Source organism: Miscanthus floridulus, chromosome 7 (assembly GCF_019320115.1).
Source record: "Miscanthus floridulus cultivar M001 chromosome 7, ASM1932011v1, whole genome shotgun sequence".
Taxonomy (NCBI): Eukaryota; Viridiplantae; Streptophyta; class Magnoliopsida; order Poales; family Poaceae; genus Miscanthus; species Miscanthus floridulus.
The window spans coordinates 13,271,669-13,294,570 of NC_089586.1; the positions used below are offsets into that span (position 1 = coordinate 13,271,669).

Genomic DNA, 22,902 nt, shown 5'->3' on the forward strand with positions numbered 1-22,902 from the left:
CCGCGTGTCCTGTGGCAAAGCCGGGATGATCCTGAGGCAGAGCCTCTGTTTGCCCTTGAGGACCGTGGCCGAGGGCGGTCGCTGGGACACGTTCGAGCAGTACCGCCAGCTGGCGGAGCGATCTCTACAGACGGCGCTGTTCGTGGTGGCCAACGATTTGCCCGGAGTCGCCCAGGTTCGTGCTTTCTTTTCCCATGCGGTGGTCTTTTTCCGAGCTTTCTCTATAGGGATTGACCCCTGTTCTGTTTCCCCCAGGAGCTCGAGACCCGATCTCTTGGGAAGTCGGTCTTCCTCCGCCAGGAGAGGGATGTCTAGGACCAAGCTTCAGCGGCAGAAGGGCCTTCTTGCCGGCGCCAACGAGCTCCTGTCGGCGCGGAGCGCAGAGGTGGAGGACCTCCACCTTCGTTGTGTCAACGCGAAGGTCGAGGCAGGCCATGGCCCAGTAGCAGCTCGCCCCTCTGGCGGCGTGGGTCAAGGAGTTGGAGGAGGAGCTCACCCGCGTGGCCAGTGATCGGGATGCCTTCAGGGCTCGAGCCATAGAAGCTACGGCCTCGGCCACGGCTCTTGCTGGGCAGCTAGGGGCGGAACAGAATGCGCACCAGCTGACAAAAGGTGCTTTGGATGAGGCCCTTGCAGCAGCTGAGGCCTCGCGAACCGAGGCTGTGGTTTGGAGGGGGACGGCCGAGGGTGAGTCCTAGTCCCCTCATTTTATTTTATTTTCCTTATGTTCGTTCCCTAACTTCCTTGTGTGATGCAGAGCTGGGGAGTGAAGCTTCTAGGGCGGCCGAGGCTTCTCAGGTCGAGGCCCAGCGCCTGAAGGAGAAGGCCAAGGCCCTGCGCTGGAAGGAGAAAGCCGAGGCCTATCAGGTTGAGACCCGACGCTGGGAGCAGAAGGCCAAGGGTGAGTTCCGTAGGCTTCCGCCCCTAATTTAGGTTGTTTTTTCCCTCGCTCAACCTCATTCCATTTTCTGTGGTGCAGAGTCAGAGGCGGAGGTTACCCGGGCAGCCGAGGCTTCCAGCGCGGTGCAGACGGTGCTCGAGACCGAGATCGGGGAGCACGAGGCGCTGAAGAGTGCCGCCCGTGCCACCTGTGATGCCCTGGCGATCGAGGGGGTTCAGTCAGGCAGCTCCCTTGGGAGCCGTCTGAACTGCACTGAGCGATCAAGTGCGTGAGCGGCTCCGAGGAGCGCTACACACGGGCGTCAAGCGTGCACTGGCCGTCATCGCCTCGCACTACGTTGGTGTCGACCTTCAAGCCATCAGCGATGGCTACGTCTTGCCCGATGATGACGACGAGGCCGACGAGGTGGTGACGAAGCTGTTGGAGGCGGCGGAAGGCCCTGGCACCGCGCTGGCAACGTTGTTTGAAGAGGAGGTGGTCCCTCCCCCGCCGTCTGCCGATGCCGGAGGTGCTGAGCCTTGACCTGGGCCCAAGTGGCCATGTAAATAGAGTAGGAATTAGATTTGTATCGTAACGCTTGTGGCCGTCGAGGCCTTTCTTTTTAAAGTACTCGTGTTTCTTTAATCGTTTGTCTTGTATTTCCGAGCCTCTGCCCTCTTGTTGTCTCCGATCTGATTTCTTTGCAAAAAACCTCTTTGGAGCCTAAGCCGTCCCCTAGGGCGAAAGGTGGTGAGGGAGCGCCGTAGCCCGGAGGCTTAGGCTGTCTCGCGACTCAACCGGCCTTCTGGCCCTGAGTCGGGCTTTTGGTCCTTGGGTTTTCCGCAACCGATTCGTCAGAGCGTGCTAGAGGGTTTGGCGTAGGAATTTTTTCGAAAGACGACTAAAAATGGCGCGTGGGACTTTAGGGGGAATCCCCCATCTAGCCCCCGAGGGAGATTTGGTTCTACGGAGGCAGAGCTAAGTCTCCCTTATAGTGTCATCGTATTGCCGAGACCAACTGATAGGCTCGGGGAACTTCTCGAGAAATTAGAACAACTAAAAACGGGTTTCAATTGTATTCCGAGAAACAATATATACAATGCTTGGAATTTTAAGGATAAAAGCGACGTAGCTGTTCTATGTTCCAAGCGTTGGTGAAGATTTCGCCCTTCTCGTTGGCTAGCTTGTAGGTCCCGGGCTTCAGTACTTGGGCGATGATGTACGGTCCTTCCCATGGCGGGGTCAGCTTGTGGCGGCCCTTGTTGCTCTGTGCTAGCCTCAACACCAGGTCGCCTACCTTCAAGTCTCGGCCTCGGACGCGCCGGGCCTGATAGCGCCGTAGGGTCTGCTGGTATTTAGCCGAGTGCAGCAGCGCGACGTCTCGGGCTTCCTCCAGTTGGTCGAGGGCGTCCTCTCGGGTGGTGCGGTTACTTTGTTCGTTATAGGCTTGTAGCCTTGGGGAACCATATTCCAAGTCAGTGGGGAGGATGGCCTCGGCCCCATAGACCAGGAAGAAAGGCGTGAACCCCGTGGCTCGGCTTGGAGTGTTCCTTAGGCTCCAGATGACCGATGGGAGTTCGGCGAGCCATTTCTTGCCAAACTTCTTCAACCGGTTGTAAATTCTTGGCTTGAGGCCTTGTAGGATCATGCCGTTGGCACGTTCTACTTGGCCGTTGGTCCTTGGGTGTCCTACAGCCGACCAGGCCACACGGATGTGGTGGTCGTCGCAAAACGTCAAGAACTTTTTGCCGGTGAACTATGTCCCGTTGTCGGTGATGATGGTGTTAGGAACCCCAAACCTGTGGATAATGTCGGTGAAGAACAGCGCCGCTTGCTCGGATTTGATTCGATTGATCGGACGAGCCTCGATCCATTTGGAGAACTTGTCGATTGATACCAGTAGATGGGTGTAGCCCCCGGGGGCCTTTTGTAGAGGCCCGACCATGTCGAGCCCCCACACGGTGAACAGCCACGTGATGGGGATGGTTTGGAGGGCCAAGGCCGAGAGATGTGTTTGTCGAGCATAGTACTGGGCTACACCCATCTACTGGTAGCCTCGATGCGGATGGTAGCCTCGAGCGGGCCCCTCCCCGTCGTGGCGCCATCGCTGGCCGATCACCTCGTGGTCGCCCTGGGCCTCGCGTCGGTTGTCGAGGCAGTTGTGGACCGGGGGGACCTTATTGATGGTCGACGCCCGAGTAGGCTCGGGACGAACCGAGGCCTCCCTATCCTACCGATGCGGTGTTGAGGGGAGGTCCAAGACGGCACCGCGCCGCCTGGAGGCGGAACTCTCGGCCTGCTGCACCGCGGCGGTCTCGAGGAGATCCCGGAGCTCGCTGCGAACCTATCGTCCTTCCGTGGTGGAGGGCTCGGGCATCACGCGCACTAGCATTGCCACAGCCGCGACATTCTGGCTAGCGCGATTGAAGATTGGGGGACGATCGTCCCCTTCGTCATCGTTGATGCGATGGTGCACGTCGCGAGCCCGTCGTCGGGCTCCTCCACCGTCACCGCGGCCTTGCTGCTCCTGCTCGAGAGTGCTTCGGAGCTATTGCAGAAGGAGTTGATCTTGCTCGACCTTGGCCTAAAGCTCACGGAGTTGTTCCTAGTCCGAGCGCCGGAATTGTCCGAGGGCAAGGTTCTCGTTCCATGCTGTGGGTGGGACAATGCGCGAAGGCGTAGCATCACTCGTTCCCTGATGAAGCGGAGTGCGGTTGTCTGCCCCCTCGTCCTCGTCGCCCGTGCTTGGCATCCCAAGTCCGACGTGGAAGCACTCACGAGTGGGATCGTAAGTACCTTCATCGTCAGAATCGGAGTAGCCAAAGCAATAGTCGCTTGCGGCCAAGAAGCGACGCATGGTTTCATGGTCGTGGAGGTCGGAGAAATCCGCTCCGGCCCACGCCTCGTCCTCCTCCTGAGGAGTCGGCATGGGTGTGGGTCGACGTGGCGGTGTCGAAGTTGAAAGCGAAGCGCTGGCGGCGCTCCGAGAGATCCGCGTGAGCGGAAGCGTAGGCAGTAAGCATAAGAGGCAGGCGGCGTTTCTCAACCCGAAGGGGTATGGAGATAGGCGCCGTCGCTAGGCTCTGCTCCCCGGAGTTGGCTCCTTAGAGAGTGGCAGGAGCTGAGCTTGATGTCGAGGGCGTCACCGGGCGCCACCGGCATCTTTCCCTTTCCTAGGCTCAGGCTAGACAGGATCCCCAATCAGGGGCCCTTGCGCCAACAGCTGGTCGTGGGATACCGTCGGAGAGCGGTGAATCGCCCTGGGTTTGTGTGGCATCGGGGTAACCCTGCTCAGCGTCGTGCCTGGCGAGCACGGCGAGAATGGCCGCCAAGGCGCCGCCTATGCCTGGGCCGCCGATGCGTGACTTCGTCGTCGGTAGGCGGGGCTCGGGGTGTGAGAAGTACCATGTCGTACTCGTGCCCTAGAGACATGAACTCCAGGCTCCCAAACCAGACCACCGTGCCGAGACGCAGCGGTCGTACGGGGTCTGCCATCCGGAACTTGTTGGGATGACGAAATTGACACGCAGAGAGCCCCTACCTGGCGCGCCAACTGTCGGTGTTTTGGACTGGGGGGTCCTCAACCAACTAGTGAATTTGTTCTAGCGTGTTCCCGATTCCAGATGGTGATGCAAAGAGACACAAGGTTTATACTGGTTCGGGCAATTCGAGCCCTACGTCCAGTCTGGGAGATTGATCTTGTATTCCTTGCACCGAAGTGCTTGTAGTAGGGGGTTACAAGCTAGGTGAGAGAGGGAGCCAGTCCTAGGTCTCGGCGGGGAGTGATGCGGGCTGCTTGAGACGTTGCTCTCAAGCGGCAAGGAAGTGCGCGTGTTACAGAGTGTTGCTCTTCGTGAGAACCTGTCCCCCCCCCCCCGAGAATGGCCCAAGTCCTTTCCTTTTATAGTTTGAAGGGAGGACAAGGGTAGTACATATGCTAACTATACGGTGTCGTGCGAACAGAGGCAGTGTGTCCGAGCCCTGTAGCCTATTCCTGTGGCGGCGTAGTCGTCGGAGTGGTCCGTCCTTGGAGCACTAGGGCGGCGTGCTGGTCACATCCAATCCCATGCGTCATGGGAGCTCCAGGGCTGCCTCGGAGCAGGTGCAGCGGTCAGCGTGCGGGTCGCTGTGGATTGACTGTGCGCAAGGCCGAGGCTCGGTCGGTGCCGAGGCTGAACCACGGCGGGGGGTCTCGGCAGACGTGAATCCCGAGATAGCCGAGACCCTGGTGTAGAGTGCCGAGGCCCAGAGGGAGCGGTTGATCTGGTGTGTTGGTTCGGAGGCGATGATGACACGGGCCAGGCTGCCCATGTCGTGTTGTTTTCGAGGCGGGGATCGCGGGGTACAGTGTAGTGCGGGCGCCGATCGTGGGCATAGCGTCAGAATACAGTTGCTGGTAATCCCCGCCGTGCCCTGTCTTAGCCGCTATGGCGCTGATGCGACCTCATGTCCCGTCGGCCACTCCGCGGTGTTGAGCCGTCGTCCGGCTGAGATTGCGGGAGTGGTTGACGTATTAATGGGACATGACGTGCTGTCGGGAAGACCGGTCGAGGCGGAAGTGACGGGTTGTTGACAAGCCGGCCTCGAGCGATGAGGAGAATAGCTTTCTTATTCGAGGCTGTTCACACGGGGCCTCGGGCGAGACGGAGATTGGGCTCCTTGCTGAGACCTCTCGCGAGAGGCCTCACGCGAGGCGGAGATTGCGTCAGGGCGCCGAGACCTCCCGTGCGAGGCCCGATGCGAGGTGGAGAGCCTGATGGGCTCGGACAGGGCTGGTGATGAGCCCATGGCTTACCCTCTAGCTTTGTTGTTGATGGGATTTGAGTGCCCCTTTTGGTGTATGCTCGGGGTACCCCGTTTTATGGTACCCGACAGTATGCATCAAGGGGGTCCATGGCCACCTTTAACACTATATTTGGTAGTCATCACCCAAGTTAGAGTTTGGATGATCTTTCAAAAAAAGGTTAGTGCTCAGACTTTGTTTAGATTAATCAATCATAGAACAATTTTATTGTTCATCGTTTTGTGAAACCTCAACTCGTGAGTTTAATCTTATTTAGAAAAATTCGGTGACTTCTTTTTTTTTTGCTTGATTCATACGCAAGGAATAGCCTTCGTGAATAGGTAAACCGGACAGTGCATGATCGATAACCAGCAGGGACATGGTGTTGCGATAGCAGGGTTTAGGTCTTTGTGATCGAAATCCTGATCGTGAATGCCAAGTTTCCACCAAATCAAGAGTATCTTCACTTGACCAAAGATCGAGCACCATCATTTCCTGTCACCTCCTCCGGGGCTCACCATTTTTTTTTAATTTGGAAAACCACTATCACTGCCGGCATGTAACACAAGCTGACCGATGGTGATAACCCTGATTATCACACCGACGAAGGATGAACTAGCGGTGATGAGCAATATGTAGTAGTGAGTTCTCTGCCATGGCCGGCCGCCCTTAATGATTAGCTTTTAATTGTCGTTAGATAGTGGTAACCTACAAAATCTCGTGTGAGATAACTTACGTAGTTTTTAAATATTTACATGTTGATAGATTATTATAGTCTTATATGAGATTATGTATATACTTCATAATTATTTTATACAAGGTAATGAATTGTGCTCTTTTGTTCGTTCATAGTATTTTTTTGGTTAATTTACTGTCGGTAATGCTCGATTGAGGGCGTCCGTCGGACCAACCCCGCGCGCATGTGATGACCAAGAAAAAAAAGAAGCGAGGGCATGCACGCAGTTACAGTCATGCGGGGACTGCAACGGTCCTTTCTGCGGGTCAGCTTATGGGAGCGTGTGCGGCCATTGATTCGATGTGGGGTGCATGTGGCGCGGGGTAGCGTATGGAAGCTCGTGCGGCCACTCGTTCGGTGTGGGGCGCGGGGCAGTGCATGGGAGTTCGTGCCACCACTCGTTTTGCGTGGGGCGTGGGGCAGCGCATGCGGCCTCACTCGGTGTGGGGTGCATGCGGCACGTGGGGGCCTGTGCATGTGCCGTGACCAGAGAGAAGGACCGAGAGAGAGAGAGAGAGAGAGAGAGAGAGAGAGCGCGGGGCCCGCATACTCCATGGCACCGAGCTCCTTATGTTTCATGCGTTTAGATATATGTTTGAAATATATGTTTCAGTTGGATGTTGCATGTGTTTTATCTGGATGTTGTATGTGTTTCAGCTGGATGTTGCATATATTGCAAGTGCTATACACGTATGTTGCAAGTGTATGTTTTCAAATGTTTCATCTGTTTTAGACGTATGTTGCAAGTGTTTTATTTGGATGTTGCATATGTTTCAGTGGCTTTATACATATGTTGCAAGCGTGTATTCAAAATGTTTTATTTGTTTCAGACGTATGTTGCAAGTATTTTATCGGGATGTTGTATATGTTGTATTTGTTATACACATACGTTGCAAATGTATATTGCAAATATTTCCTATGTTTCAGACGTATGTTGCAGAAGTGCTTCATATTGCAGCATTAGCAGGCACAGAATGCGGACCCATGCGGAGACCGTCCCCATGGGTGTGGCGGTCACCACGTGCTCGGCAAACGAAGTGGATGTGGGTGGTCCCCACTTGCATGCACATCACCAGGCACGAGGCGGGCATCACTAGGCACGAGGCGCACAACTGCTTATGTAGGCACACCAACATGGGGGGCGGGTGTGCAGCCGTGCAGGCGCAATAGTTGCTCGTGACATGTGGGGGCAGACGTGCCGGCACAGCAGTTGCGTGCGGGATAGGCTTAGTAGCATGCGTGGCACACGGGACAAGCGCAGCAAGCGGGGCAGGTGTGGGTGTTCGGACGGGGGCTAGCCAACCTGTTGGTTCGTTGGTTTCAACCAGGACTTATCAGCTGGTACAATATTTTTCTCTCGTAACAAACCAGCATCCAACCTATGAACAGGCGGCTGAGCATCCGGACGTGCGGGTGGACGCTAGCCACGACGATACTGTACACATGGGTTCTCATTGCACGCATACGTACGGCCAAGTGAACCCACAACAATCGAGAAGGCCGTAGCTTGCGCCGCGCCTGTTGGCTATCGCACAGGCACAGTCCGCTTCCAAGACGGGGACGACGGACGGGTTGCCATGATTGCCAGGTGGAGGCCGCCATGATAACAGGAGCTCTGCTCGGCGTCGCTGTTGCCGCATCTCACATTCTCCCAAAGGCCGGGCCGGGCATCAATCCGTTGCTTCCGAGTTCCGACCCACGGCTGGGCGTGGGCTGACGCCTGACAAGCAGAGTACTACGTGTCTACGTCCAATTGGCTAGAGTACGTACGTACTCCGACACGGTACAGAAGCCATCGCTTGGCACTTGGCAGGGCGTTCGGCGTTCCCTGCCTTGTTGGGACTTGAGATTGCATCGCAGCAGCGCTGCTGTCTATGACTGCATCCACCGCCGAATTTTTTTTAAATAATATTTTTAATGATTAATCGTAAATGTAGCATTTAATTAAAACAAATTGCAAATCTAGTAGCATGTCAGCCACTGGATAGCCGACTGGAGGCTTATCGGCCTCTGGGGCGTCGACAGGTCCCTATTGGTCGTCCAGTAGCCGACAAGGCTTCGAAGGGGGCCAGCTCGTACGGCAAAGTGGGCCATATTGGGCCGATAGGCGTATCGGCCGTGTGGGGGCTGATAAGGCCCTGTCGGCTATCCGCTGGCTAATAGGTCCTAAAATATCTAGCCGACATCTTCCTCCTTCCCTCTCTCTCTCTCTCTCTCTCTCTCTCTCTCTCTCTCTTACCGTGTCGACGGCGGCCGCCGCCGCTGCTCGCCCGCCCCGCCGCGTGGGCGGCCTCCCTGCGCCGGCCGGCACCGAATCCGGCGAAGGGCGTGCCGCCGCCGACCCCACCCTACCCGCGCGCCGCCTGCTCGCCCAGCGCTGTGCAGGTAAGGTTTTTATTTTTTTTGTAAATTTAGATTTCAGCTTTTTAGTTAGTTTATTTAGATTTTGTTAGTTTAGTTTGTTTAGTTAGATATGGTTAGGGTTAGATTAATTAATATATTTAGTTTGTAGTCGTACATTAGGGTTAGTTTTTTAGGGTTAGATTAATTAGTTTTTAGGGTTAGATTAATTAGTATATTTAGTTTGTAGTCGTACATTAGGTTAGATTAATTAGTTTTTTAGGGTTAGATTAATTAGTATATTTAGTTTTTATGATTAGGGTTAGTTGAGATTAGGGTTTGTTTTTTAGGGTTCAGTTTGAGTTGTAGATTAGTTTTTTTAGTTAGATTTTTGGGGTTAGTTTTTTAGGGTTAGTTTTAGCTGTCGTTAGCTATTTTTAGTTAGGTTGTAGGGTTCGATTTACTTAGGGTTAGTTTAGTTTATTTATTTGTTTAGTTCGCATGGTACTTCATATAACTGACACGATACTTTGCACGATGTGACCAGGAATGTCGACCGATTTAGTTCCTTTCAGAATTTACCATGGCGACGGTGAAATCAGATATGGAGACAGGCGGAGTAGACCTTAGTGAGTTCCAGGTCTTTGACACAGAACTAAATTCGCCGCTAGATTATAGCCGCAAACAAGTTTTAGCCTAGGCTGCATGAATATTTGGGTGTTCCGCCCTCCCAACATCGTTTCAGGATTAGTATGTTGGTGCCTAAATTGCAGGGAGAATGGATGGAGGTAGGGAGTTGTATGAGGCCAGTAACACGAAGAAGTGGCATTTTCTCGTGTCTAAGGCGTTGGAGCGTCGTTATTACAACATCATGCTTGTTGAGTTCCTGGATGGTGGCATGCAGGGTGAGAGTAGCAACACAGGTGTAGTAGAGGACAACTTAGAGGCCGCAAATGCTGAGCAGACCTATGTTTCCGATCCTCAGGCGGTTCAGAACACGATAGAGGATGGAGAAGCAGGAGTGTTCAAATTCGGTAATCAATATTCTTTTTTTATCACAGGCTATGTGCTGCTGGTCTGCTTCCGTTCGCACGCCTGGTTGAGCGACACCGGCACAGGAGTGCGCATTTTTCCGGTTGACCGTGCACTCCTCTCTGCTTGGGTCGACCGTCGGAGACCGGAGACGCACACTTTCCACCTACCTGTAGGTGAGGTGACCGTCACTCTGTAGGACGTCGCCATGCTGTTCGGTCTACCTCTCGCTGGTGCCCCCTGTCGGCCCTGTAGTAGTGCCGGGGACTGGGAGGACCAGGTCCTGCACCGTTTCTAGGGTGTGTTCCAGCCGGGGGAGTGAGAGGATGAGCAGTTTGGCTTCCATGACCGCCACGGCCCTCCGAAGGCGAGGTTGTCTAGAGGCTCACGGAGGACGAGGATGACTAGAGGGTCCAAGCGACACTTGGAGGCGTACCTGCTGTGGCTGTTCGGCTGGGTACTCTTCACCAGTTCTCACCACGACACCGTCGACAAGCACTTGGTCCACTACGCGGCGCAGATAGCGTACGCACCACTTGGGGCGATTCCCCAGTACTAGTTGGGGTTCAGCGTTGCTTGTAGCTACGTACCGGGCTTTATGCGACGCTTGCACTCGGAGGACTACGACAGGTATGTTCTCTGGTTGTCCGTTGTTGCTGATGTTGTGGTCATTCGAGCGGTTCGATATCGGGAGGACCGGCCCTATCGTCATACGAGCCGTACGACGATGAGATGTACGCTATCGACCAGGTTGGTGTGGCCGACGAGCTCGACTGCCCCGACAATGGGCACACTCTGGACTGTCCCGTGACATAAGTATTTTTGTCTATACTATTTGTTGAATTATGTTAGTATTATGCTTTCAATGTTCAACAAGTTTGTTCTTTGCAGCCGAGGTGGGCACCAGGCACAGGTAGAGGCACGTACAATGCGTACTGTCGATGCGTTGGACCAGCTCACAGCTGATAGGGTTCGGTGGACCCCGTACACAGCACTTGACATACAGCACCGTGCTCTGCAGTGGCTTGTCGGAGATGTGCTACCGTGACCAGGACCTGTGGTACAAGAGGAAATGACTGGTGTTCGACATCTTCGTCGAGCCGTACTGTCCGGAGCGGGTGGCACGCTAGTTTGGGCGCTCGCAGGTCTTCCCCCTTCCCCGACTTCAGCTTGACGGGTCGCACAGGTAAGTCTTGTTGTATTCACATTTCTTCTTGATGTTGGTACAGCTTTGTTCATTATTAATTCTATTGTAGGATTTCAAGGAGAAAGGTCAAGGCATAGTGTTTGAGCAGTCGTGGGTGGATAGGATGATGCCTTGGGTCAACGCCTGGGCAGAGGCGGCTCGTCGACGTGCACGACCTAGGTGCACCATTCGATGAGGGCACGTACCGCGAGTACTTGCGTTGGTTCCATGGAGCCACAAGCGTCCGTTGCTTCCCCGTGCCGGTACAGGCCGCGCCGCACGAGGCCGAGATCACCGACACGTTCGCGATGGAGCCACCCGCTGCTTTCCATGCTGCTAGTAAGTAAATTTGTAAACTTCTTTGTCCTATCATTACTTTGCCAATGAGTCACAATAATTCATGCAACAATACATGCCTGCCTTGCAGACAGATATCTGCAGCGACGATGGGCAACGAGCTGCTTTCGTATGCCCAGCGGTTCGAGCAGAACCCCCCAACGGTTGGTAGGATCGAGTTGGCTGCCGCCCTTCGACGACTGGGGCAACGTTGCTTGGCGGGAGTACGCCGGGCATCGTGCCGCCACACCACAGACGTAGTTGTTCACGTCCAGCAGGGTGAGGCTCCAGCGCCGCCTCCACCTCCGCCTCCAGGTCGTAGGATCTAGAGGACGTGCTCAGTTCTTCACACCGACGGTTGGAGTCCTAGGTACTTTTGCGATGACCTTCCCATTTCTTCATGCATTTTGTACGTAACATGCTCTATGTGACCTTACAATTTTTTGGTAGGTGGACGTGCTTCTTGCGGTGACTACACGATAGGGTACTAGCAGCTTCGCGACCTTTTGCACCGACGACACGTCCTCCTTGGTTCCCCGATGAGGTCGGGCCCTCACAGCTTTCAGGTGCACCTCTACCTACTCAGCCGACTGAGGGTACACAGCCTAACAGAGTCGACCCTCGCTGGCACGCCAGCGTCGTCCTCCAGACCAGCTCACTCACCCTACGGTGCAGATTCGTCACTGAGGAGCATAGGCCGTCAAACAGTGAGCGTCGTGTTGGTTGACCTGTATTAGTCATATGGTTGTATGGTTGCATGGATGTGAACAAATGTACTCCTGGATTTCTGATGCCTCCAACCGTATTAGTCGCTTTACAACCATTTAATGGAGGCAACGCTCCGAATAACTTCCGACGCCTGCATCGAGGCAAAGGACAATTCAGCGGGACAAACGACGTAGGCTTTGCAGGTTTGGTCCATGTACCGCGCTGAGTTAATATTACAATGTGTTTGCCTTCAAAAGTTTGTAAGGTTCCTTAGGTTATGGTGCGTAATATATGTTTATATGTTCGGAAAAGGAGAGCAAATGTTTTTATTGTTGCAATGATAAAGTTAGTTTTATGTCTAGTGATGGTTATGTTCGGAAAAGAGCTCATATTGGGTCATAAAGCATGAAATAGTATAATTAGTTGCTGGATAGTCGATAGGCCTGTCAGTTGCTGGAGAGCCGACAGGCCTGTTGGTCTCCCCAAAGCCGATGGGGCCTGCTATCGGCTGACACATCACCCCTATCGTCTGCTGAGGTGCCGACATGAGACCAGTCGGCCTTCCAGAGGCCAACAAGGCACCTGTTGGCTTCCCAACCGCCGACAGGATGCTATATCTACAATTTTTGTATAACAGCTTCTAGATTTGCAATTATTTATTAAAAAATCATCCACCGCCTACCATTCTCACCCTAATACACAGGACACAGCACAGCAAAGATCTCACCAAAGTGGCTCGCAATCAGGCTAGCACCACGCCTCGATGTGTATATGCTGGTCTCCACTCTCCACCAGCCAAAGCCCTTTCATCAAGATAACTTTCTCTACACTCGAAAAAATTATACACCAAACATTCTCTACACTCAAAACATTGTACACCAGCTGCATAAATCAAAGACACCGGCCTTTTCGTTCCCTCAAGCTGCACATTCATCACAAGCATTCAACGCCATTTTTTCTTCGTCTGGGCACTGATGCCATGATCAGCCGTAGTCCTATCTATCATTGATCATGCAGAGGTACCCACCCCCTGCATTCCGCTCCAGGGGATACCTGGTGGCACCTTTCATGTCCTCGAGGTGCTTCATGGCAGCATCTCGTAGACCAGATCTGTTTGGTTCCTTCCCTTTCCTGCGCTTCTTTATCATGGTGCAAGTCCCCAGAGGGCTATTACTTCCAGCCCCAGGTCTCCTGCAGTGACAATTGCAAGTTTGAACTTTCAGTACAGTTACCATCAGTAACGGTTCATCAGTTTTGCTAATACAGCGCCGTGATTCAAGGAGATACAGACACTGAAGAAACACAGCAATTATCCTGATGAACAGATGAACTAAATCACAAAAGAAAGGAAGGCCCCGAAACTTACTTCAACAACTTCTCAGAAGCAACTCTGGCAGCCTCGATGGTAGCCCTGGTAGGCAGCCACTTCACTGTCCTGCCAGGATCACCTCGCATCGGTGAATGGATTTTTACCAGCTGCACATGATATATTTTTAATATCAGTACACCACATTATCATGGGTAACAAGCAAAATAACATAACATAATGGATGTAAACAGTTTTGTTAGCTAAGATTACAGCAAGAAAGAAACTCACGCCAAGACATTCCATCATCTGATAATATGCTCTACCATGTAGTGGAGTGTGTCCCTTTCTGACCTCTGAGAAGTACCTTGTCCTGAAAGATAACAGCTCCAGCTGTAAGCAAAACTGTAGACCAGAATTCTTTACTGTCACTACGTGAAGATCAACCATTCACTAACCATTCCTTGTAACCTGGGTCTACTGTGAAGCCATACATATCAACACTGTCACAGATGGAAAGGGCGAATTCAAGAGCTTTAAGCCCTGTTCCTTTAGCTGAGGAACCAAATGATGTGCCTAGCATGAGGTATACCGGATTGGTTATTGGAAGTTCCTACATAGCAAGAGTTCCAGCAGCCAGATAAGAAAATATAGAACATGTACTCAAGGTGGTCTGATTTCTAACATGGAAGTTAAATTACCCGAATCATTTGGTTCATAATATCATGTATTGTCGTCTTAACGATCAGTACTTCTTTTTTTGTTTCTGCAACCATAAAAATTAGCATGCCTTTTCATATTGATATCCCACTTATAGGGGACAAAAGATAGATGGCAGACTTACCATCTAACTCAACAACTTTATCTAGTGCCTTTGCAGATCCTCTATTCAGAAGGCGAAATGTACTCTTTGTACCAACATATTCAGTGTAATTCTGCAGTATGGATAGAACGAGTTCAGGGAACATCCAAATGTAGGGGGGAAAACTGGCCAGCTAACAAATCATCTTAACAAACCTGGGTAGGGTGCACCATTTTCTCTGAAGACGGCATCATAAGAATCAATTTCATCCCCAAATTTAGTTTTAAGAAGATCACCTGAGTTCCCAACAACAGCACATCTACCAAATTGGTGAGGAACATATGGAGATGTCTCAGGTAGAACTAGTGAGAGCTTTTCCATGCAAAGGCTTCTGTTCTGGCACTTATTCCTGCAAACTCAGAACTATATATGCTTAGTAATCTATTGGAGTTAAACCACACTTTATAAGTCTAGGTGAAATGGCAAGGATTTGTATCTACCCACAGAAGGATTCCTTTGTTGATCCTTCTCCATGCATACTCCTTCCAGCCATTTGGCAAAGCATCAATGTACTCCTTTGTGAGTACTGTTGTACTGTTTCGGACCTGGGAGAGAAAAACTACTTACTTAGTGACCATATCAATAGCTAACCGTGTAGCTGTGAAGAACTATAGACCAACATTGCATTGCAGTACAGTGTATGTTATGGTGTTCATGAAATTCAGATGGGGCAGTTGAAAAGTGACAGCGTACAACTTTGTCAACATTGCCAATGTTGTCAGGCACTCGTCATATGACTTTTGAAAGCAGTGCTATATGATATTGGATTCATTGGGTTCAATAAATCACATAGACTTATGAATACGAAGTATGATCACCTGCTCCCATGAGGCTACAGCTTCGCACAGATTGAACTCAAACGACAGACCTTCAACCTTATGGGTGATTGGATCTCTCTGCAAAAAATTAGTCCATAATAAGAGCTACAAAAAATGGTCATACACCCTAGTTACGAGAGGAGGCCGACAGAGTACTATATTTGCTGGCCAAACATGCAGCAGAGTTTCAAAAGCATATAAGATGCTAGGTAAGCACAGAACCAAATGTACTTTGCAAGCTGATCCATAAGGATGAAATGGGGAAAGTCCTGCCTGTATCAAGTAAAAGCTTTGCATGACACAACAAGGAAAAGAACTTACCCACTTAGAAACTGTGTCACTTGGGTATTGTATCACAACTCGACAGTAGTCCTCCCCAGTCACCGCTTTCAGTCCTAGCCCATTTGCATCCTGCAGATTTTTTAAGCAAGCAAGTAAGGTTTGTCTGAACCAAGACATCAATGAAGATCCTGAGGCTGCTAACACTGCAAACCTATGCAGCAACTGCCATCCAATTGAACTATAGATACGCTATAATCCCAGAAATTTGTATTCACACCAAAACAAAAACCTCACTGTCACTGTGCTATCTCGTACACACTGAACAGTGCACTTCAGACTCAGAACAATTGGCACACGGAATCAAGAATTTTGAAGCAATCACCCTCCCAGTCCACCACAGCTGGTGGCTCCGACGAGTTAGTGACCCCAGAGGTCACAACCACAATGCGGCACGAGATGAGCAGGAGCACTAAGACAAGTAATCAGCTGATCGTGAGAGGAGTTGGATGAGCAAGAGCCGTACCACGCACTTGCTGAAGCTGCCCCGCAGCGCGGCGAGCGCCGCCAGGTCCGCCTCCGAGAGCCGAGCGCCGCCATCTGCACGCACCCACCAATCCGGCGTCAGGGATCTCCCGCACGACACGCAAACTGAAGGACGAGAGAGGTGGGGGCGGGGCATTACGTGAGGAGGAGACGCCGGAGAGGTAGATGAGTATGGCGGTGAGCCCCGAGAAGATGGCCGCGGCGAGTGCGAGCGGGAGCACCCGCAGCGCCGGAGCAGCCCTAGGCGCCATGCTTCCGCGGTGTGCCGCCTCTTGCCGGAGCAGGAAGGGGAAGTGTGGGGCACACCGGCACACGCCTCGGTTTGCTAATCCCGAGTAGCGCAGGGGGCCGCCTGCATAATCGCATGTTTAGTTTAGCTAGCTAGCCCAATTGCATCTTTAGTCTGTGGGCCTCTTGTGCCTTAGTACTGAAGTGGGCCGTGCACATTGGGCCCAACGTAGCCACTGAACAAACAGCCCAGACCAGTTCATTTAGCAGCACAGAAGTAATCAACTCCATTCATCCTGCGTCCCTTTTAATTCCTGTGATGTGATGTCATCCTTTTTGTTATATATACTGTATAAAGATTACTGCAAAGTTAGTTTCAAAAAAAAAAATACTGCAAAGTTCATGTGAATGAAACTCGTATATGTCTGGTTCCGAACAAAGGAACTTTGACGGTGAAGGGCCTGTTTAGAACGTAGGAATTTCGCAGGAATCGCGTAGGAATTTCACAGGATCAGTTCAATTTCACAGCAAAAACCTAGAAATAGGTAAATTTCCCCTTGTTCCAAACCAGCCTGAAAAGTTTTCATCCCTCGCTGACTCTTCTCCAGGAATATAAGAACAAGGAAAAAAACGGTCTACGCGTTGGAAACCTGGACGTATTACCTGTACCACACCGACACCAGTGTCGCAATCAACACGCGTCTTCCTGGCGGAGTGTCGTGTCGGCGTCGGCACAGTTACGGCGAGGTTAATGGCGGTAAAAGGCGCGAGGCGACGTCCTCTCCGGCCAAGTCTTGGCGGCGACTCGCTTGCGGCGCGTCCCCTGGATTCCGGCGATGGCTTGGCTGGACCTGAGACCGAGAGAGATGGGCCTGGGTTGGTGGGTTGGTTGGCAGGCTGGAGACAGGGAATGAGTTGGACTATTGGACCTTTGCTTGGGCGTCAAAATGGGCGGCCAGCTGGCCCAGTAAGGTCCAGATAACCTGTCCCATCCCACCCCTGTTTGCTTGGTCAACCGAGGACGTTCACAGGATCTACAGGATTTGGCGTATTGATTGACTTTTCTCATGCTTTGTTTATGCTCCCACCTCTCATATACGTTACGCGCTCGCTCTTTCAATTATTGTTCATCGGATACATATAATTTTATTATGGTTTAGCCATAGAAAAATAATTATGAATTACCTCTTATGAGTTGGTATTTTAATCGTATTTCCTCTGTTTTTTTAACGTGTAGATTTGTCTTAAGTTCAACATTTTTAATTTGATGATAGATTTTCACAAATGTTGTGAACTATATACTATTATGGAAGTTATTTTTTTAAGTAAATCTAAAACACACAAATGTTACCTTTTTGCTGTTAACCTATACAGCTTTTTTAAAACTGATGGACATGTTTGTTAACCTATACAAATTTTAAGATTGATGGTCCACATATTTCATTTAGGGAAAAAAACTAATACGATGTGTAAAAAAAACAGAGGGAGACAAATTGATTGCATAAGATTGTTGCCAAAAAATGCAGGCGCCTGAATATAGCAATCCTCTTATATTTCGCACCCCTTTTTTTTGTTCTCTTTCACAACACGCACATTATTTTATATGGTTGATGAAATAATTCTGCAGACATTTGACGCAGGCGCAAGCATCACCACATTGATGATGTAATTCATGGACCCATGACCATGATGATGCAGCTGAGATTTGAGAGACCAGCAACGATCTAGTCAACACGCTCAACACAGAAATCTATCCACATCTTCTCAAGTATAAACTCCACGTCCTTTTCCAAAGGTTCATGGAAAAACAACAACACATACTCAAAAACCTATCCTTTTCTTTTTTTTCTTTCTCGAAATTACATTTTGAATGATTATTCATTTCTTCTTACCATGTTCGCTTGGCTCCATAACTGAAAGGCTTATAAGCCAGGTGAACAGGGCTTCTATTTCTACTATATTAGACTATAGGCTACAACTTACAACAACCACCACCCCTCTTGAATTCCTTGCTAATTAATCTCATAATACACCTCATCATGATTGCGCAAGAACCACCTCACGAGCCATGACAACACCACACCAGCAATCACCAGCAGGCATGGCATGAACAGCACACAGATCAGGCAAAAAATTACGCCATTTACATGAAGAATCGTCATCATCCGTCACTGCCGGAGTAGTGTCACCGCGCAGGCCCTGCCGGCGTGGCCATTGGCGGCCCTGGACCGCGCCACGGCCGCGGGCTCGCCACTGGCGCGCGGCGACCGCTGGTGCGCCGCGCCGGTGCGGCCGTGGTGCCGGTCCCGCGACGATCCGCCGCTCGCGTGCCTCCCGCGACCGGCTCTTCATCGACTCGATCTGCTCCAGCGTCTCCACCACCTCCTTCATCGACGGCCGGCTCCGGGGCTCGCCGGCCAGGCAGTTGAGCGTCAGCTGTGCCGCCTGGAACGCCTGCTTCGAGTTGTACTGCCCCTCGAACCGCGGGTCCATGAGCCGGGCCAGCTTCCGGCGGTCGGCCAGGTACGGCTTGGCCCAGTCGGCCAGGCTCAGCTGCCCGCTCGGACGGTTCGGGTCCAGCGCCCGCTTCCCGGACAGCATCTCCAGCATCACCACGCCGAAGCCGTACACGTCGCTCTTCACGTACAAATGGCCTGCACAATGGACATGGACATGGTGGTTTCTTTCACAGTCAGCACAATCATCGTTCATCAACATCAGCAAGCAGCAGCTCAAGGAAAGTAACTGTAACTGTAGCAAATTCTGCATTCGAATGGGTAGAATTTGCTGAGAGGATAACAGCGATGAATGGGTAAACAGATTGCACATCCTTGTCATGGTTTTTTTTTTTGTGGAAAGTGACAAGGCACTGGAATGGCCATGCATGATTCTTGTGGGATATTATCCACCTGGGGGCAGCAAGTGCAGGTGCAGGTCATTTTTAGTAGTGCCCCACTACTCTAGGAATTCAATGACAGAAAATCTCTCTGTTCCCTTCTACTAGTAGTTAGAGATTTAGAGTAGGGAAACCGGTTCTGCAACTGGATTCTGTTTCGACATCCATGGCCATGTTCCAGTGTTTGCATTTTCTGGTGTACAAGATTCTAAATTAAGCAAGACAAAGGTGTAGAGTCTGATGCACACCGAAAACATGAGTGAGGATGACCTGGATGGAGACTAGCAAAGGTGTGAATATACCCAAAGTGACGTGAATGATATGTATGCCTGCTGTTTCACACAAATCAAATGTGGAAATGTCTGCAGGGCGAGAATAGCGTGATATTGGTTGTGGGGGACAACCGAATCTATGTCGCGTATGTTTCTGTTTCAATGTGTGGAATGACTAGCACATGGAGTGTTGGCAATTCATTACAAGGGAAGCAGAGTGTGATTGTATCAGCTGGTGAGAGAACATGAGGACACATACCGGTTGCTACATACTCTGGAGCTGCATAGCCATATGTTCCCATCACCCTGGTTGTGATATGTGAGTTGCTACCAGTTGGCCCAAGCTTAGCAAGGCCAAAATCAGAGAGCTTTGCGTTATAGTTCTGCCAAAAAAAATAAAGCACTGTCACTATTTGACCTTAATAGCGAATTGATATATCAAAGGTACATTGCATAGCATTTGCCTGTAGGGGCTTAGGCCGCCCCCAGTTCTGTAAAAAAACATTGCATAGCATTGAACTTACCGCATCTAAAAGGATGTTAGACGCTTTGAAATCACGGTAGATTACTTGCTTTTCTGATGCGTGCAAGAATGCAAGTCCTCGAGCTGCACCAATGGCTATCTTCAGCCTCAGTTCCCAAGACAGCGGGGCGCATCCTCCTAAAGGGAAATGCAATTAATTGGCTCCAATATCAGTATTTTTTTAATGTTTTTATATATGTAGTTAGTATTCATAAAGAAAAATCACAATATTATGATGGCAAAATAGGTGAATTGATGCCTTGGTGTGCTATGAATTGAAATATCTATAGGGGTATTAAAATCCATATTGTGTGTGTGTGTGTGGGGGGGGGGGGGGGGGTACGGCCCCCCTGGTTCCGCCACTGTAAGCAAGGTGATTTCCAAAACTTGTTCAGTGAAATGTGCACGGAACTTCATCGAGGGCATTTTTAATGAGCAGTAAGAACTCACTCCTGAATAGATGGTTTTCCAAGCTCCCTTTGGCCATGAATTCATACACGAGAAGAAGTTCCTTGTCCTCCAAGCAGTAGCCCAAGAGCTTCACTAAGTTCGGATGGGAGAGCCTTCCTAGAAAATTTATCTCCGACTGCAAGTAGATTGAGAAGTCTCCATTAGCTATGCTAGTTAACATTTAGCAAAACAAGGACATTTATTAGACTAAACAAAGAGAACTGAGTGAGTAAATTGTGTCCACAATTTGCAAATGTGGCACGTTGATGAAATTGTTGAGTTTTCTGAAAATGACATAGTTCACCAAACAAAAAGTAACTGCATTGTGATAAACATGTGGCTTGTTGTATTATTGTATAACACTTCCAACAATATCTTTCTGGTCAGCATTGGACCATTGGTACTACCGAGATAACGCAGCTGAATTAAACAATCAGCCATCACACATGTACTAAACTGACAGACAGGTCATCAGAGGTTAAACAAAGCATAAAGAACCATAAAGCATCCAGTGATCAGGAGAATCTTCAAAATCGTTGTGCTTCTTTTAAGCTCTCTAGCTCCATTCGTGCTGTATTACCAGAAACTGAACTGCATCTGTAGCTAACAACAAGGCGATTGTTTTGATTGTACTGGTACCATGTACCATCATCAGAGCAAACAAAACCAAGTCAAAGTCCAATTGTCACGATCTTATACTAACTAATGCTCATCAACTTGGCATCCTCTATTCCAAGATTATCATCGTTGTTGTTTAATATAGTAGAATATATAGAAGGAAAGAAAAAGGAAGCTAGATTTTACCTGCCATTCCTCATAGCCCTGCATGCTCTCCGAATTAAGCTTCTTAACGGCAACAACAATGCCGGTGCCGTTCCTGGTCGGGGCCATGGTCTTCTCATCCACCCATCCTTTGTAGACTCTGCCGAACCCGCCTTCACCGAGGACACTGTCGGGCCTGAAGTTCTTGGTGGCCGTCTTGAGCTCCATGAATGTGAAGGTGCGGAGGTTGGGCGCCTCCAGGATCTGGCCGTCGGGGTACTTGGCCCCCTCGTCGACGAACCCGCCGCTGGTACTGCAGCTGCCGGCGGACGCCATGAAGCTGCTGCTCACGGAGGAGAGTTTCCCCGTGGTGCTCTGGCTGGTGGTTATGCTGCCGCTCGTCTTGGAGATCATTGTCGTCCCTGTCACACACGATTAGGCAACGATTAAGTGTGATTACTGATTACGGTGGGAATTAGTGAAGAACATGGAGAATTCAGCAAAAAGCTAGCCTTTTTCCCACCCCTCGAGAATAAAAACTGCGAATTTCTGATAAATAAATAAAAGTGAAGAGCAAGAATTGAGCTCGGAGAAGTTCCTTTTCATCACAAATCTGAAATCCCCCCGTCTCTAAGTCTCTACTGCCATGATACATACAAGGAACAGGAAATCCTAATCTAGGATCCTAAACAAAACATGTATCTTCAGCTAGGCGAACTGCAGGATGAAACTTCCAGGAAACAAATTGAGCAGAAGCCAGGAAAGTTTTCTCGACCAGGATAGGCCGCCCCAGCCTCAGGATCCACGAATTGGAAGGATCACATGAAAAAATACAGGAGAAAGAAGAAGACGAAGAAGGGGAAAACAAAACAACACGGGTTCTTGATTGATGCAGGCCCTCACCTGGGCTAGACGGCCTGAAATCCTCGGCCACCCGATCCTTCCCGCCGCAGATGTTCCCCATCTCCGGTTCTCTCAGAGCTCGCTCCCTCTCTGGATTCTCTCTCTACAGGGGAGGAGTAGGAGGAGGAGGAGGAAGAAGAGAGGAGGAAGTCAGGAAGAGCCCAGAACAAAGCGTAGGAGAGGGGGATGGCGAAGTCAAGGAGGGGGATATAAGTATGCAGGGAGACTGACTGACGAAGAGAGTGCAGCTGACCGAGAAGAAAAGAAACCGAGCGCTCGCCGGCTCGGCCTCGGCGAAGTCTCCGCCCCGTTTCAGTTGCCCGCCTACACTGCCGCATGTGGCTGGCCTACCCTGGACCGGAGGCTCCGGAGCCCAGTTTCAGCTTTCCCTTCACCACAAACGGCAAACTACCTGTTTGCTTTCCATGGATTAGTCACCAATCTTCCCCCTCCAGCTGTGTAAAAGCATGCCTGAAATATCCTATTCTTAATCTGGACACTTTATCTGCTGCATTTACCTTTTTGGAATTGGACAAGACATGTTGAACCGCTTAATGCCAATTTTGTTCCAGTTTAGCAGTAGAAATGCACTTTTTAACAGTGAACTGGACATTGTGTTGGACTACTTATTTCATATATATAAGTTCTATATATAGAAACTTTGCCAACGACAATGATTCAGTACAGATTATGGCTAGTACTGTTTTATTAGCTAGCGAGAATTTTACATCATACACAAGAAAAAAAAAGGTTTGCAATCAGTAGTTCCTATATTTTTTCTTCTTTCTTTCTAAGAGAGAAAGCAAATGTCATGACTTGGGATTTGTTGGGAACTTGGGATGTATGTAGTACGTAGCTTAGACTGGGTCCAACCCAACCCAACAAGAGCCAGCCAATGGTTTGTTTGACCAGCCACGCTAACCTTTCACGAAATAGTAATAAATGTTCTGCAATTCCATCAAAAAGCAGATGGACAAGGACAGAGACTTCAGAGCATGCACCGAGTCATGAGATGTTCCGAGGTTTGACAATATTGGTATGGTATGTACAGGTGCT

At 50.4% G+C, this 22,902-nt stretch overlaps 1 protein-coding gene and 2 pseudogenes across 1 annotated transcript; 1 reads left to right on the forward strand and 2 right to left on the reverse strand.

The window, feature by feature from the left end:
* The first annotated feature begins 10,171 nt into the window (after window positions 1-10,171).
* Window positions 10,172-11,304, forward strand: LOC136465090 (protein MAIN-LIKE 2-like; annotated as a pseudogene).
* Window positions 11,305-12,681: 1,377 nt separating this feature from the next.
* On the reverse strand, window positions 12,682-16,269 carry LOC136462607 (sialyltransferase-like protein 4). Its single transcript, XM_066461685.1, has 12 exons — window positions 15,952-16,269; window positions 15,793-15,866; window positions 15,309-15,398; window positions 14,988-15,065; window positions 14,614-14,714; window positions 14,333-14,518; window positions 14,152-14,249; window positions 14,009-14,073; window positions 13,766-13,920; window positions 13,599-13,680; window positions 13,368-13,477; window positions 12,682-13,192 (listed from the first exon to the last, which is right to left on the reverse strand). The coding sequence occupies exons 1-12, from the start codon at window positions 16,061-16,063 to the stop codon at window positions 12,997-12,999; spliced, it is 1,347 nt and encodes a 448-aa protein (XP_066317782.1). The 5' UTR covers window positions 16,064-16,269; the 3' UTR covers window positions 12,682-12,996.
* Window positions 16,270-18,208: 1,939 nt separating this feature from the next.
* LOC136465091 (probable serine/threonine-protein kinase PIX13) lies at window positions 18,209-22,201 on the reverse strand (annotated as a pseudogene).
* Window positions 22,202-22,902: the final 701 nt, after the last annotated feature.

Bases quoted from the DNA above. Each gene is read 5' to 3' on its own strand.
- LOC136462607 (XM_066461685.1), bottom strand. From the start codon at position 16,063: ATGGCGCCTAGGGCTGCTCCGGCGCTGCGGGTGCTCCCGCTCGCACTC. The intron at 14,250-14,332 runs CTACCCAGGTTT...CGTTCTATCCAT, and splicing joins TTCAGAGAAAATGGTGCACC to ACTGCAGAATTACACTGAAT. The intron at 14,074-14,151 runs GTAAGTCTGCCA...TTATGGTTGCAG, and splicing joins TAAAGTTGTTGAGTTAGATG to AAACAAAAAAAGAAGTACTG.